This window comes from Notothenia rossii, assembly GCF_949606895.1.
Source record: "Notothenia rossii genome assembly, chromosome: 4".
Taxonomy (NCBI): Eukaryota; Metazoa; Chordata; class Actinopteri; order Perciformes; family Nototheniidae; genus Notothenia; species Notothenia rossii.
The window spans coordinates 55,679,696-55,694,287 of NC_136902.1; the positions used below are offsets into that span (position 1 = coordinate 55,679,696).

The 14,592-nt window shown below is 40.1% G+C and overlaps 1 protein-coding gene across 4 annotated transcripts in view; it reads right to left on the reverse strand.

Annotated features, from left to right (window-relative positions):
- sptbn4b (spectrin, beta, non-erythrocytic 4b) overlaps window positions 1-14,592 on the reverse strand; it is a 154,291-nt gene that overhangs the window by 79,956 nt on the left and 59,743 nt on the right. For all 4 annotated transcript variants that reach the window (XM_079675508.1, XM_079675507.1, XM_079675506.1 and 1 more), the window contains exons 24-25: window positions 12,323-12,525; window positions 7,626-7,716 (exon numbers count right to left, since the gene is read on the reverse strand). In XM_079675508.1, coding sequence (XP_079531634.1) covers window positions 7,626-7,716; window positions 12,323-12,525 — 294 coding nt within the window. The remainder of the gene's footprint in view (window positions 1-7,625; window positions 7,717-12,322; window positions 12,526-14,592) is intronic.

Genomic DNA, 14,592 nt, shown 5'->3' on the forward strand with positions numbered 1-14,592 from the left:
CCCCTTGGTTACTGTTGCTAGTCCGACAAGCTGAGAGCCAGATGCGTTAATCAAAGCCATAATGGAGGGTCTCCGTAACGTCGGAGTCGCCTTAACAGACTCATTTTGGAGCAATAACGCAGCAATATCCTCCAGGTCCCGACAAAAGGGGCTACAATACGCCATGGAGGGTTATATCCACAGTATAAACATTAGAAAAGAGGGAGGCACAACATCAATAGAGGCACTTGCATACAGGTCGCAGTGCAAAAGTGAAAAACCACATGAGCTGTATGTCAAATTCGACGGAATTATTATTATTATTTTGGAATAAAACAATACAATCACAAGAGGCATTAAATGTTGTAGTTTGTCTAAAGTTAACTACCGTTTCCTTGGTGGCTTTCTGCATCCACCTTGTTGTTCCTTTGTGGGGGTCGGGGTGCCCACTTGTGCAGCAGGATTAGGGAAATCGGCAGTAGGCTTTCCATTAACAAAATGCTACAAAGATTAAAGCAAAATATAAATGAATGATTGCCTGTTGGCTTTCTTGTTTGTACTTTGACCACAGGTAGACTAATAACGGAGCTCAGCTGTTCAGACATTATTATGCATCAAGTGATATACATGGTCAAAACGACCTATAAGCACACAGCTTACAGCTGTAATCGTGTGACTTTAGCTAACGTTGGTTAGTGAAATTAGTTAATTAAATTTGTTAATTTGTGAATGTAATCTTTGCTAGCTAGCTAGCTACGTTAGCACGTATTTACCTTGGAGCAAACGTATTTGTGTTTGTTGATATTCGCCATATTCAGTTGGGCATGGGGCCTGCCGCATTTCTTCATCCACTGGCGGCATCTCTCCTCTCGGGTTTTGGGTTTAGGAAACGGGTAAAATATCACCCCCCCCTCTAAGCTTATGGGATATTTGCTATCCGATTTGCAAAGACCATAAGCACAACGCTTCACCATTTTCGCAATGAATTTGAACGCTAAGCTTGTCGGACTTCCACAGGGAGCCGCGCACGTGATCGAATATGATTGGACAACGGGCATTTAGGGGCGTGGCTTTGCGAAAGGTCAATTAAGGACAAATGTGTGCTTTTTCAGCTTTTGACCTTGGTCACAGCCTTCTCTCCATTCTTTGCGCAAATGCCTTCTTCCTGAGTCACTTCTCACTTCTCTCCTCCATCACAGCGTTGTGGCTGTGCATATCACTGTTGCGTTGCTGGCGGAGCCTGCGCTTGTGCTCGGTTGATGACTGTCCTCCTCCTCATTCACTTGTTCACTTTCGCTGGTAATATTCTCCTCTGTACCCCCTCCTACCCTGGACACAAACTGTTCACCCCCTCCCCTCTGGCAGGAGGCTAAGCTCCATCGGGACCAGGACCTCTCGCCGCCTGAACAGTTTCTTCCCATCCGCTACTGGCCTCTTAAACAAGGCCCGGCCCCCCCACTGACACTTTACCTCTGCCACATCTCTATATGCATTACATTAATGCACACAATATTCATACTCCTTTCTTTACATATTCTTATTTCACATTTCATAGTTTATATTCTAAAATTCATTCATAGCATTCTATTTCCATGTAAATTACTGCTTTATTTAATTTGTATTGCTATTTAAATGTATTTTATTACGGTGTAAAATATTTTTTGTTTTATATTAGATTTCTTGTTTATTATATTTTATGTATGCGCCGTGACATCAAGTCAAATTCCCAGTAGGTGCGAAACTACTTGGCAATAAACCTGTTTCTGATTCTGATTCTTCTGAATACCTCCCGTTTTGAGCCAAGTTTTTAACATCATTCAGCTTTCTTCTTTCTTTAGCTTACTTGCAACGTTCGCTAATCGTTCACGGGTAGTATGGTCGTCATTAGCAACGCTAAATACGCTTTAAACTTGTTTCTAAATCTAAAAACAACAATAGCCAATTAGAACTTATTTAAACCACAGTTTCAATTATCTCAAGCTTATTTTCATTCGTTGTAGCATTTTGATAGTATGATTTATTTTTTAATTTTATTCAATCAAGCCTCAAACTGATGGCACTTGTCCCTATAGTCTGTTTTAAATGGAAGTTGTCAGAGGTCCTTACCACCAGCTGCTCTTGCAGTAATAAGTAGTGTACCTTACTGTCCCAAATGTGCACAATGTATTGACTGCTTTTCATCTTTTGTTTACTTAGTTGTGTTTTCTGTATTTTTTACGTCTAAAAATAAAGATAATTATTATTATGTAATCGGTGGGTCGCGAATGGACGCGATGAACGGGAGTTTTAATTTTTTTTTATTTAGTGGACTGTTACAGCCGGAGACTCGCAACGGCAGGGGACTTTCACAGCGCCGGATCCGCTGCCACCGGGAAAAGTCCCGAATCTTCCGATGGCCAATCCGAGCCTGCTCACACACACACACACAACTGAAACCAAAATCATTTACAGCGTTGCAATCGGGAAGAAAAACAATGTGGAGCGGCACCTCACCACTTCACAAGGAGTTTAACCGTGACACTTTTCGAAATCCCATTTGTGTCCCCCCCATTTACGCCTATGTTTATTATAATTTTTTAACGCAAGCCGTCATCGCCACGGAGGAGCACACAGCCTCTGTGAGCAAGCGAGACAGACAGAGAGAGCGAGAGAGCTAGAGAGAGCACACATTTATCTATTTAATATAGCCTAGGTGTAAAAAATAAAGTAATAAATCATTCCAATTTGTGCTATACGACAGTAAAAAAATATATTGAAAAGTTTAAAAGGGGAGTGATTAGTAAAATATGCATAAATAAAAAGAAAGAATGCTAACTAGGTAACATAAGATAGGAATAAACAAGTTTAAATGATTTGTTATTGGTTTTGATCATATTCTAAAGATGTTTGGATTCTTGAAAAGTATACAGCTCCCTTTCAGTGTGTTGAGAGCTGCATCCAAAAATACATTTTTTTGTCAAAGTGCACCAGATTGAGGCATTTCACTTCAACATTAAAAAAAAAAGGTGAGGTCCACCTCCAAATAAAACAGGTTAAAATAATTAAATTGCATACATGTTCTTTTAGTAAACATTGAAAACGGGTCCCACAGACCCAAACAGCACACAAAGGTTAAAAGCAAGCATATAATAATGTTCAAATGTGCTAAATATATACAGTGCAAAAAAACAAAAAAAGAGGAGTAAAAGTAGCTCACGACTTGTTTTATTTTTTTAAAGTAGCTCTCATCGGCTGCTCACTGCCTTCTCTGGAGGAACTCTTCAGCCAACGTTGCCTCAACAGAGCAGGCGAAAAAATAATTGCAGACTCTTCACACCCTGGACACTTCCTGTTTGCTCTTCTGCCCTTCGGTAGACGCTACAGGTCAATTCAATCAAGGACAAAGCGACTGAAAAACAGTTTCTACCCCAGAGCCATACGAGAACTGAACACCATCAAATGCTGAACTGAACAGTTACAACTTGCAACTGCACTACTTTTTAATAGTTTTATTAACTTATTAACTGATCGACATCAGAGATGCAAAATATCATCCCTGTGTTTTTTATATTGTAAACTGTATTTAAATTATGTGCGGGTATGTATGCATGTTGGTATGGATGTGTGAGCATATGTTTGTGTGTGTATATGTTTATATAGATATATATTTATTCGTTTCATGTGGAAATGCACTGCAAGGATTGCTCTTTTATATTTCGTTGTACCTGGTGCGATGACAATAAAGGAATTCTATTCTATCTACAGCAGGGGTATCAAACTCAAGGCCTGGGGGCCAAATCCGGCCCGTGACTTCATTTTATGTGGCCCACAAGAGCTTGCAAATAATATAATATGTTTATTATACGGTTACATGAAGATTTACAGAAGCACGTTGCCCATAAACTACATGTCCCACAATGCATCTTTTTTCTCCGAATTTCACTTTTCAAAATGTCACCTTTTTTCTCTCCAGAATTTGGATTTTCTTTTTCAATCATATTGTGACATTCTCACTGAAGACACTTGCAATTATTTGCCCAAGACTTCTGCTTTCAGACGTAGTTAATTATGAAGTTATTACCCTATCCGATAATAATCCAATGCAATAATGTAATATAATACATTATTTTATATATATTAAATATTTATATATGTATTTTGATATATTCTTTCTTATATATAAAACTGGCCCTTTGAGTGAAACCATGATGCTAACGTGGCCCGAGACGAAATTGAGTTTTACAGGGGCCGTATTCACAAAGCATTTTATCTTACCGCTAGGAGTGCTCCTAACTCGCGCTAAAACATTTTACGTAGGAGTTTTTTCTTAAAAGTTATTCACAAAGCCGCTGAGACCTACTCGTACTAAGGATAAATCACTAAGAGTGAACTAAGAGTGAGGCGCCGTTGCTATGGATTACGTCGATTCTCGTGCATGAGTTTAGAAGCGGTCAGTACGGTGATTGGTGGTTCAGAGTAGGCGGTCTCGGTGAAACTCATCCGCAACATCCCACAAACGAGCCCACTAAATCACCGAAAAACAAGGAAATAGCCTAGGCTAGAAATGTATTCCTATCAAATAGTTATGGACAGTGCAGTTAGCAGAATACACGCATGATGACAAGTTTGTGCAGACCACGATAATGACGTTGTATATGAACGTTAAAGAGAGAGAGCAAACAATAAAAATACGTAAATTGCATTAAATCAAGGTGGCAATTAAAAGCACCCTGCAAACTATTATCCAATGAGCATATTTCCAGCACTTAAACACTTTCAATAACAGCCCATACCGCCGTTCAAGTCCCCCTATCATGATGAATGAAAACAATCTGCGTGTTGATGGAATGAAGGCTACTTTCTTTCTATTGACGAACACGTCCTCATCCTTTGATGGCGCAATTATTTTTATGTGCGTCCCGTCAATAGCACCGACCACACCGGGCATACCTGCAATTGCCATGAAGTTGGCTTTGATCCTGTGTAGTTGTTGATTGTCCAAAGGAAACCGGATAAACTGTTGGATGATATGTGGTCTAGAGAGCGCGTTGATGGTTTGGTTTATGGCACGGCTGACTGATGGTTGCGATATCCCTAAATCGTCGGCATGGCGAAGTTGCATTTTCCCTGTTGCTAAATATCGTAGTGTTGCCAAACATTTTATTTCCGGACTAATCGGGTTATTCCTGTTAGTCGGGGATGTTATTGCATCCCGCACTAATTCCACAACAAGTTTGATACCCTCACGATTTAGCCTATATCTCTTGATCAATTCACAGTCTTCCATTGTCTCCAAAACATTTCGTCTCGCAGCCATTTTCAGATTCTTTGTGAATAGGTCTTACTGAGTTAGGATTCCTCTCGAGGACTTTTAAGCTCTCCTAAACTTAGGTGCTACTTTTAGGCCTAAAATACTTTGTGAATTGCTCTTAGAGAATAAAATTAGGAGTCCTAAATTTAAGACTGACACGCCCATTATGTTTAGGAGTTTCTCCTAAATTCGCCAGTTAGGAGCTACTTTTAGCCCTAAGATCCTTTGTGAATACGGCCCCTGATCTCAAGCTAAATCTGAAACATCTATTTAAGACCCTAAGTAAGAGCCTGTTTTCACATCTTGACAGGAAAGGTTTGCTAGTGAGTTGAACAAAATAGTGCATTTTCATTGTTGACATTATATATTGTGTAGTTACTGCTGACACAGAGGTAGTATCAGCCACAGAGAGACAAGCATCTTAAAGGGTCAGAGATACACAGCAAAAAGAGAGTGAAATCTTGGGCGCTCATTTAACATAAGAGAATTAAGGGGTTCCAATTCCCATTCCAACTAATCCCTTTTCCTCCTACACCGATATATAATGTTTATTTGATTAAACAAATTCACAGGGAAAAGTGGGACAGGAGGCAACTTTAACTTGCTGTTCTATAAAGTGTTTTCTTTATTAGAGGTCATAAAAGAATAAAGTGAACTATCATGTTCCATCTTTTTTTAAGTCAATGAAAATATACTCTGTGCCCTCCACATTTTTCCTTCATGATTGCATGTTCAACTCTGAACAGATAAGACAAAAACCTCTTAAATGATTTTTCACCCTTGCCAATCAGACAAGCAAGTTGCTAGTTCCACTAACCTGACCTCTATCCATCACATGTTTTTAAATATATTTCTTTATATCGCAAATACAGACCTTCAAGGGGCTTGAAATCTGTTCAGCATGCTGTCTGTCCTTGCAGCAGAATAGCAAAACTCCCCATGCAATATTTATTGAAAAACATTGCTAGCTAGGTAACACTAGCTGAATATAGCTAACATTAGCTGTATTTGAGGAGCAGTTATAACACAGTTTCCTGTGACTATGAGCATGTTTGCATTAATAAGATTGGTGGTCTAGCGACTCTAGCCTAAGTACTTATTTTCCACCAAGTTGTGTCTTTCTTTCAGTTGCTTTTAAAAACATGCAGGTTCTTGCTGGCTGGATGTGGAGGTGTCGGTGCTCATTGAAACATTCAGCTTTTTACACTGGGGCCAGAAAAAAGTCAACACAAAAAGAAATAAAGATCAGATCAAATACTGTTGGATTGTATAAAGCTTTGTGTAAATGTTTTGCCGAGAATGCTAAAGCAGGAAGCAGAAGGATGCAACATGGAGTGAACAGAGGAACACACCCTGGCAGCTGAGCACACACACACACACACACACACACACACACACACACACACACACACACACACACACACACACACACACACACACACACACACACACACACACACACACACACACACACACACACACACACACACACACACACACACACACACACACACACACACACACACACACACACACACACACACACACACACACACACACACACACACACACACACACACACACACACACACACACACACCTCTGAATCAGTGATGAGGAGCTGTGCTGCTGAATTATTCAGTAGAGCCAAAGAGAGAAAGTTTCTGAAACCAAACCACGGTTCTGGCCCAGAAAGATGTGTGTGACTCTGCAGGAGCAGCAGAGGTGAGCCGTGTGCAGCGCAACTCACAAGCATTAGGCACACACCATGTCAATGACAGCTAACAAAAACATATAGGATTATATCCTAAAAATAGTGTGGACTGACGCTAACGCATGTGTTGTTAGTCAAACAATATATACTGTATGTTTCTGGTGTCAATAAAGTAGCTTGGAATACAAGGAACAGATACTAAACAGATATTAAAATGTCTTTGTCAGATTTGCCCTGACTACTGAATTAGGTGATTCCATTTCCAACTATAGGGAAGCTGATTTAAACTTGTTCTTATATGTCAGTATGACACTGTCGAAAAAATGTAACGACTAAGTCTTATTGCTTACATTTCTATTTAAATGTAAAATAGTAAGTGTATATAATGGTGTCTAATTCAAACCCTACTGTATATATACTGTAAGGCTACTTTCCCCACAGCCATTTGGTGTTTTGATTATGGATCTTGCCAGGGAATCTGTCAGAAGGGATGAAAACTTTTGAAATCCAAATGTCTTGCGCTGCCACTAGATGCTGCTAAAATGTAAATAGGGCTATTGAAAATCGAGTAACAAAGAGAGGATCCTCCCCTTATTATTGCCTGTGAAACATACAAATAGACCCAGCATGCTGGCCTCCTACCTCCAGACAGTCCTGCAGAAATCTCTGCAGCTCCCACTGGTCGTTCATCTTCTCCAGCCACTGCTGGGCCTGCTCTCTGTTCTGGTTTCCCCTGAAAAAGAGAGGAACAGAACATTAAGTTATAAGTCACAATATCTATCTTTGTTCATCTTTACACCTCCTTTCCCTAGTGAATATTCCTAACATGTAAGCGTTTTAAAAGCTTGCTGATGGTAGCCTAATCATTGTTTTTGTAGGTAAAAGCAAACAACATCAGTTATCATTTGTACCTGTATAAAAAGATCCCCTTAATCGACGTAATAACTGTGAAGTGATTTATTACAGCACCACAAACTTTTAAATAATTATGTTGCACCGTGCTTTAATTAATTCATGTAAATTAAATCCAAAAAACCATATGGTTCTTTGCATTGCTATTGTTTGACACATGCATACACAGAAGCCCCAACCCCCAACACCCAACACACACACACACACACACACACACACACACCCCCCCCCCCACCACTTCAGCCATCACACAGATTTCATGGTCAGGTGTGAGCTGTGGACTGAACAGACTCAGCTCTGTTTTGTTTCAATTGTACTTCCCTCTACTTCCAATTCTTTAGCTGCTATTATTCTTTGTGTCCTGACAGATGCTCACTTCTTTGTGCTTTACAATCTGCTCAATTTACAGTTAGATAGTGCGTGGGGCTGCGGTTAGTTCTCACTTTGAAAAGAGCCAAAACTAGCATCAGCTGTTGAATGCAAGCGACCTGAGAGGTTTGGTAGAATTGCATCTTAAAATGAATAGCAAAAATGTAATTAGGAAAACATATTGTATGTGTTCTTTTCAGCTTTTGACTTCTTAAAGTCTCTGTATTTTCTGTTCATCACATAAATGTAGAAACAAAAACAGAAAACACATTTTCAGGTTCACATTTTTATTTAGTGTCTCTACTGTGACATGTCTCCATGCTTTAATGTTCAAAAAGCTCTTTATTTTTCTCATACTGCCTGTGCTGCAGCACCTCTTTTCCCCCTCTGTCTGAAACCAGAGCCCAGTCTGCTCTGATTGGTGAGCTGGCCGGCTCTGTACAACAGAAGCGCAAATATTAAATAGTGATGTCACAGTCAAAGGAGTCCTATACAGGGATGACGTATTTACCCGGAAGTAAGCTGCGCATGGGTTCCCTCGACAAAAAAGCAACGGGATTTCTCCATAGAATTTTGGAAAATAGCTTGAAATAAGGTCAGTGGAAAACAAACCTGTTTGATAAATGCACGTTTTGTTCAACCGGATAATCTCCACATGTCTACCCTACTTTTATAATCATAAATCTAATCGCCAGAAGCAAAATGCTAACGTTATGCTATAAAGGAACTACAGCATGGTCGCACGACTTCAACGTCACGCCAACTTAAGATCCATATTCAAACATACGGATTCTAAATTGTACGAGTTGAAGCGTTTGTTTTAGTAGTTTGCAAGAGCGCAGGTACTTGCTTTCAAGCAGAACAGGGGCTAACAAACTTAGAGTGTTTACGTGTTCGGCGTGATGACGTACAACGTCCTCGACAACTTCTGTATTCCTATTCAGCCACATGTTAACAACCATCGTTTTTCAGACACATAAACTCTTCAAAAATCACCAGCGGGGTCACTGCTGATGGATTTAATGTCGCAGAACAAATTGTGATCCGTCCCTTAAATTTGTGTCAAACACAGACCTTATTTCCAGCTATTTTTCCAAAATCCTATGGAGAAATCCCATTGGCTCGGAGACGAGGGAACCACTGGTGGTAAAATGCTAACTCACTTCCTGCTTTTAGGACTCGTCACTGCACCACTCTATTGAGGCGTTTCAGGAAGGGGCGGGGGGGGGGGGGAGGGGGCGGAGAGTGTGTCCAAACTCAGGGACACAGGGATTTTAGCCTTTGCAGATCATTTACATGCACACAAACCTATAGAAGAAACTACAGGAAAGGGAAACCCCAAACAGCATAACAGGGCCTCTTTAAATTGAGCCTAAAAAACATTTCCATTATTGGGAAGCGAATATTACTTTTGTCACAAACTGGCAGATTCTTCTCATAGGATTGTGGGGTGGTTTTGGCGCAGTGGTTGCTCATCAGGGCGTTGGTGAACTCCAGTTCGAATCCTGCCTCGGCCGCCACTGTGTCAGGCCATTGCGTCCTTGGGCAAGACACTTTACTTTGTAATGACTCTTACATGTCTAATATGTGTAATGTGCAATTGTAAAGCGCTTTGAGCACCAGTAAAAGCGCTCTAATAAAAAGTGTAATGCATTATTACTATTATTATTATTGTAAATGTGAGAATGTATTATTTTCAAGCTTCTCTGAAAATAGATCCATACTTCCTGATTAATTAAATCTGATACTATTTGTAAAAACTAGACTGTAATTTTAGCTTGTTGGAAAGATGTCTCTGCCTTGGCATACCAGTCAATAGTATGAGGACCCACGATGAGAGCGGTTTAATCATTTATTTCCTTCACAGGTGATGAGGATGATGATGATTTTAAGGTCATAAAATACATCAACAGTCGACTGGTGAAGAGCACATGGGGATCGGCTTGCTGCTACAGACATGGTAGAGAGACTGAGCAGGGCTGATTTTTAAGTGGGATCTGAGGCCTGTACAGCGAAGCAGGATTTTCGCTTAGCACTTCAGGGAAAATGAGGGGGGTTTCTGGTCCTACGACGCTGGTTCTCTTTTTAGCAGGCTAGATTTCCAAACTGCCGTTGCAGGAAAGACGGACGGCAAAAATCACCGACTGTGTGAACGTGAAAATGAATAGAACATCACCTCCCATCTTCAGAGCAATCTGACTATTCTAACTAGTATACTATTATGTTAAGAAAGCTTAATTAAATATTTGCCACAATATAAGTAACCGGATCAAAGTAACATTATGTTGCCTACAGTCTGCGGCACTGTGAGTGCAGGCGTCGATGTGTCCCATTATCATTCATATCACATCATATCACATCATAATGTGTCATATATTTCCTTATCTGAGTCAGCTGAGCTGTATCTGGCCGTGCAACACTTACAGTGTCACATACTGTATGCATAAGTATTATTTTAAGCAACACATTAAGTTGACGAAACACTCGAGTCAAATGTAATTAAAGTCAGATCCACTCGTGTCTTGGACGGGGCAGTGACATCATAAACCTGTTAATGAACGCATTCAAACACTTTTTCTGTGACCAGCTGTATTCACTTTGCAGGTGCAGCTATGTGGCTTTTATCCTGGATAAAGTGTTTAAGTCATGGATGTTTAAAGTTTAACTTCTTCATATTTGTCTAATATTATAGTTGACTTTTCATTCAGGAAGTATGACGCTGCGCTGTCAGTACGCTTCTCCATGTTTGTGATCGAATGCTCCAAATACCACCCCTTTCATGTGAACGCGCACCTAACTAGATAGGACACGGCTGGCTTGAGCGAACGAGTTGATAGCCAGCATTGTAGGACAGTTTAGCGAGAGCGGCTTTGTTTTGGATTAAGTCAACCGGATAACTCAAAACATATCCAGGATAGGTTGAATTAGATTCGTAATATACCCCCCTGCTCCGGAGCAGGTTAGGTTGCAGGCTAAGAGATCAACTCAGTGAAAGCACCGCCTGCTGACCAATCAGAGCTCAGTGTGCGGAGTTTAAAGCGATCAAGTCATATTACAGGAGAAAGGCAATACAGAAAAACTGCCGTTGCAGGAAAGACGGCCGGCAAAAATCAACTGACTGTGTGAACGTGAACATTAATAGAATATCACCTCCCATCTTCAGAGTAATCTGACTATTATAACATTAGCGTTAACAAAGCTTAATTAAATATCTGCCACAACATAAGTAACCGGATCAGAGTAACATTAAGTACAGTCCACGGCATATCACATCATAATGTATCACATAATTCCTTATCTGAGTCAGCTGAGCCGTATCTGGCCGTGCCACACTCACAGTGTCACATACTGTATGCAGAAGTATTATTTTAAGCAACACATTAAGTTGACGAAACACTCGAGACAAATGTAATTAAAGTCAGATCGTGTCTTAGACGGGGCAGTGATATCATAAACCTGTTAATGTACGCATTCAAACACTTTTTCTTTTACCAGCTGTATTCACCTTGCAGGTGCAACTATGTGGCTTTTATCCTGGATAAAGTGTTTAAGTCATTGATGTTTAAAGTTTAACTTCTTCATATTTGACTAATATTAAAGTTCACTTTTCATTCAGGAAGTATGACGCTGCTCTGTCAGTACGCTTGTCCATGTTTGTGATTGGTCGAATGCTCCAAATACCACCCCTTTCATGTGAACGCGCACCTAACTAGATAGGACACGGCTGGCTTGAGCGATCCACTTGATAACCCGCGTCGTAGGACCGCTTAGCGAGAGCGCGTATGTTTTGGATTAGGCCAACCGGCTAACTCAAACATATCCAGGTTATGTTGAACCAGCTTCGTAGTACAGGCCTCAGGTGTGGCCTGGTAGTTGGAGGCTAAGCCCTGCCTCCGAAAAGACCAAAATAGGCAGGGGGATTTAAAACACTATTATATAAATAAAACTGCTGAACACTGGCTGATATTGTTTTCTGATCAGAGCTTTAGCCTAAAATGAGTCCAGGCTTTCATAAAAGTAATTGAAAGTGTTATCTTTGTTTATGTCTGAGGAGGTACCTGCTGGCGAGGGTGTCGATGCGCTCCTTGATGCGATCAGAGTAGATGTTGTTCTGGCTGATCAGACTCTCCCCGGCTTCGATCACAGCTTTGATCCTGTGCAGGTTCAGCTCCATGGTGGTGGTGAAGTCCTTGTGTTTCTTTATGGCCGCTTCCACTGTTTCCACGGTGGTGGGCAGCTCCACGTGAGCCAGGGCCGACTCCTGCAAGGCAAGATGGGAACAGTTAGGTAACTGCTTGGTTCTGGAACTCAGTGAAGTCATAACATCAAATCAAAGTAAAGAGTCTACGATGAATATAAATATATCAGAAGGAAAGAATAAATGAGAGCATTTCTTTGGCTGATATTGGCTTATTTCTAAAACTGCATGTCTACTTTAGCCTACAATGGAAAAATCCGATGGGCAACTCTTGATATTACTATTCAACACACAGTATTGTTTGAATATCTTTAGGTTTGCTTACGTACGTGAAAGAAATCCAATCATTTGAAGACATTAGGACATTTTGAATTTGTGTAATCTTTACTGTCATTTAATGGACTTAATAGTAAGTTAATGAGGGGTATTCAACTAAAATTCAACGAGGTCCAGTTAGAGAAAATGTCCCCATGCAAAGGTCCGGAACATCAAATGTCTAACTTGCTTCATGAATTAGTGTGATATATATTGAAGTAGCCTGCAGCTTTATCAACGTCTGCATGTCATCAACAACTGACTGCCAATCAAATAAAGAAAGTACAATTCAAAAACAACAATATTTATTGTCAATTAACATTGGACTATACAGATATACAGTAAAATACTGTGGATATGTGTAATGTTCCTCTCGGGCTGCATTTAAAAATAAAATAGAGAAAATAAATAAAATAGCTTTTGAAAATATGTGCATCTTAAAAGTGTTTAATTTTAGATAAATAAAATAAAGTGTAGCAGCAGCTTGAGTTTCCCTTTTTCTTTGTTAACCGTTTCACATCATGACTTAACAGTTTCAGACGATTATAGAACAATATCAGTCTTTACACATCATAACAATTGAACAGTTTTAAAATTTCTCTTTCTTTCCCTCTTATATTGCAGTCCCTCACTCACTTTTTTTAAATTCAGTGCGAGAATTGAGCTTGAGCTTGTCCTGCCAGGAGTTTGTAATTCTGGGCTGAAATGGTGTCAGGGCCATTCTCATACACATGCAGGTGCTCATTGGTTACAGTGATGCAAACACAGGTATGGTGAAAAAAGACAGAACTATTCGAAGCAGAAAAAAACAGCGTAATATACCATCTGACAAAGGCCTGTGCTATAATGCTTAAATTAACTGGCTATTCTTTATAATATACTCAGATCAATAGGAGACAGAGATGTTAAGTTATAAATCAAGGGTTTTTATTATTATTTACAGCGGGGGTGGGGAACCTTTTTCCTTTCAATTTTTACAACATCCTCAGAGGGTCGTACAAATTATTGAACTCAACCTCTGCTTAAAAAAACTAAAATCACAGCCCATTCATTTCGCCTTTCTTTCATGCTGTGCAAAGAAAAAGCAACCAATCCAGATATCTCACCATGACTCACATATGCATGCATGTGCACGGTGTGGCATGACCACCAAAACGGAAAGATATGGACACAAGATGTGTGCAAATGTATTCAGTATCCTATCCATGTGAACATGATTTAAGTGTGTGTGGGGGGGGGACCTAATCCTCCTCTAGGGGGGTCCGGGGGCATGTTCCCCCGGGAAGATTTTTAAATATTGAAGTTAAAAGCATCAATCTGATGCACTTTGAGAGTAACATGAAGAGAGTGGATACATCTCTCAACACCCATATGAAACAGAACTGTAAGCAGATTTTTCTTTTTGGATATTTTACAAATCACTCCCCTTTTAAACTCTATTCTTGTTGTTTTTAACAACTTTTTTGTTACTGTCATATAGTATTTTATACCTCTCTTTCATTTAGTCTCATTAATAACTATAATGATCATATCAAGGTGTGCCTTAACCTCACTGAGCTGAGGTTATTTGAGCCTCTCAGGAGAGAGCTCTCTTCCACCTGGTTGTAGAAAAGCTCTTTAAATTTGTTAGCATAGCTAGCTAACCAGATGCTAATAACAACAGATCGCCACTGTGCTTACAACTAAAGACACAGCCACGCAAACACTGCGGCATGTGTACGGTTCCTTATGGGTACTGCAATATTTGAAGGGCTGGAGCGGTGTTCCGGTGCTCTCTGTCAGCACTCCTTTCAGACGAGACATATACCACGTGAA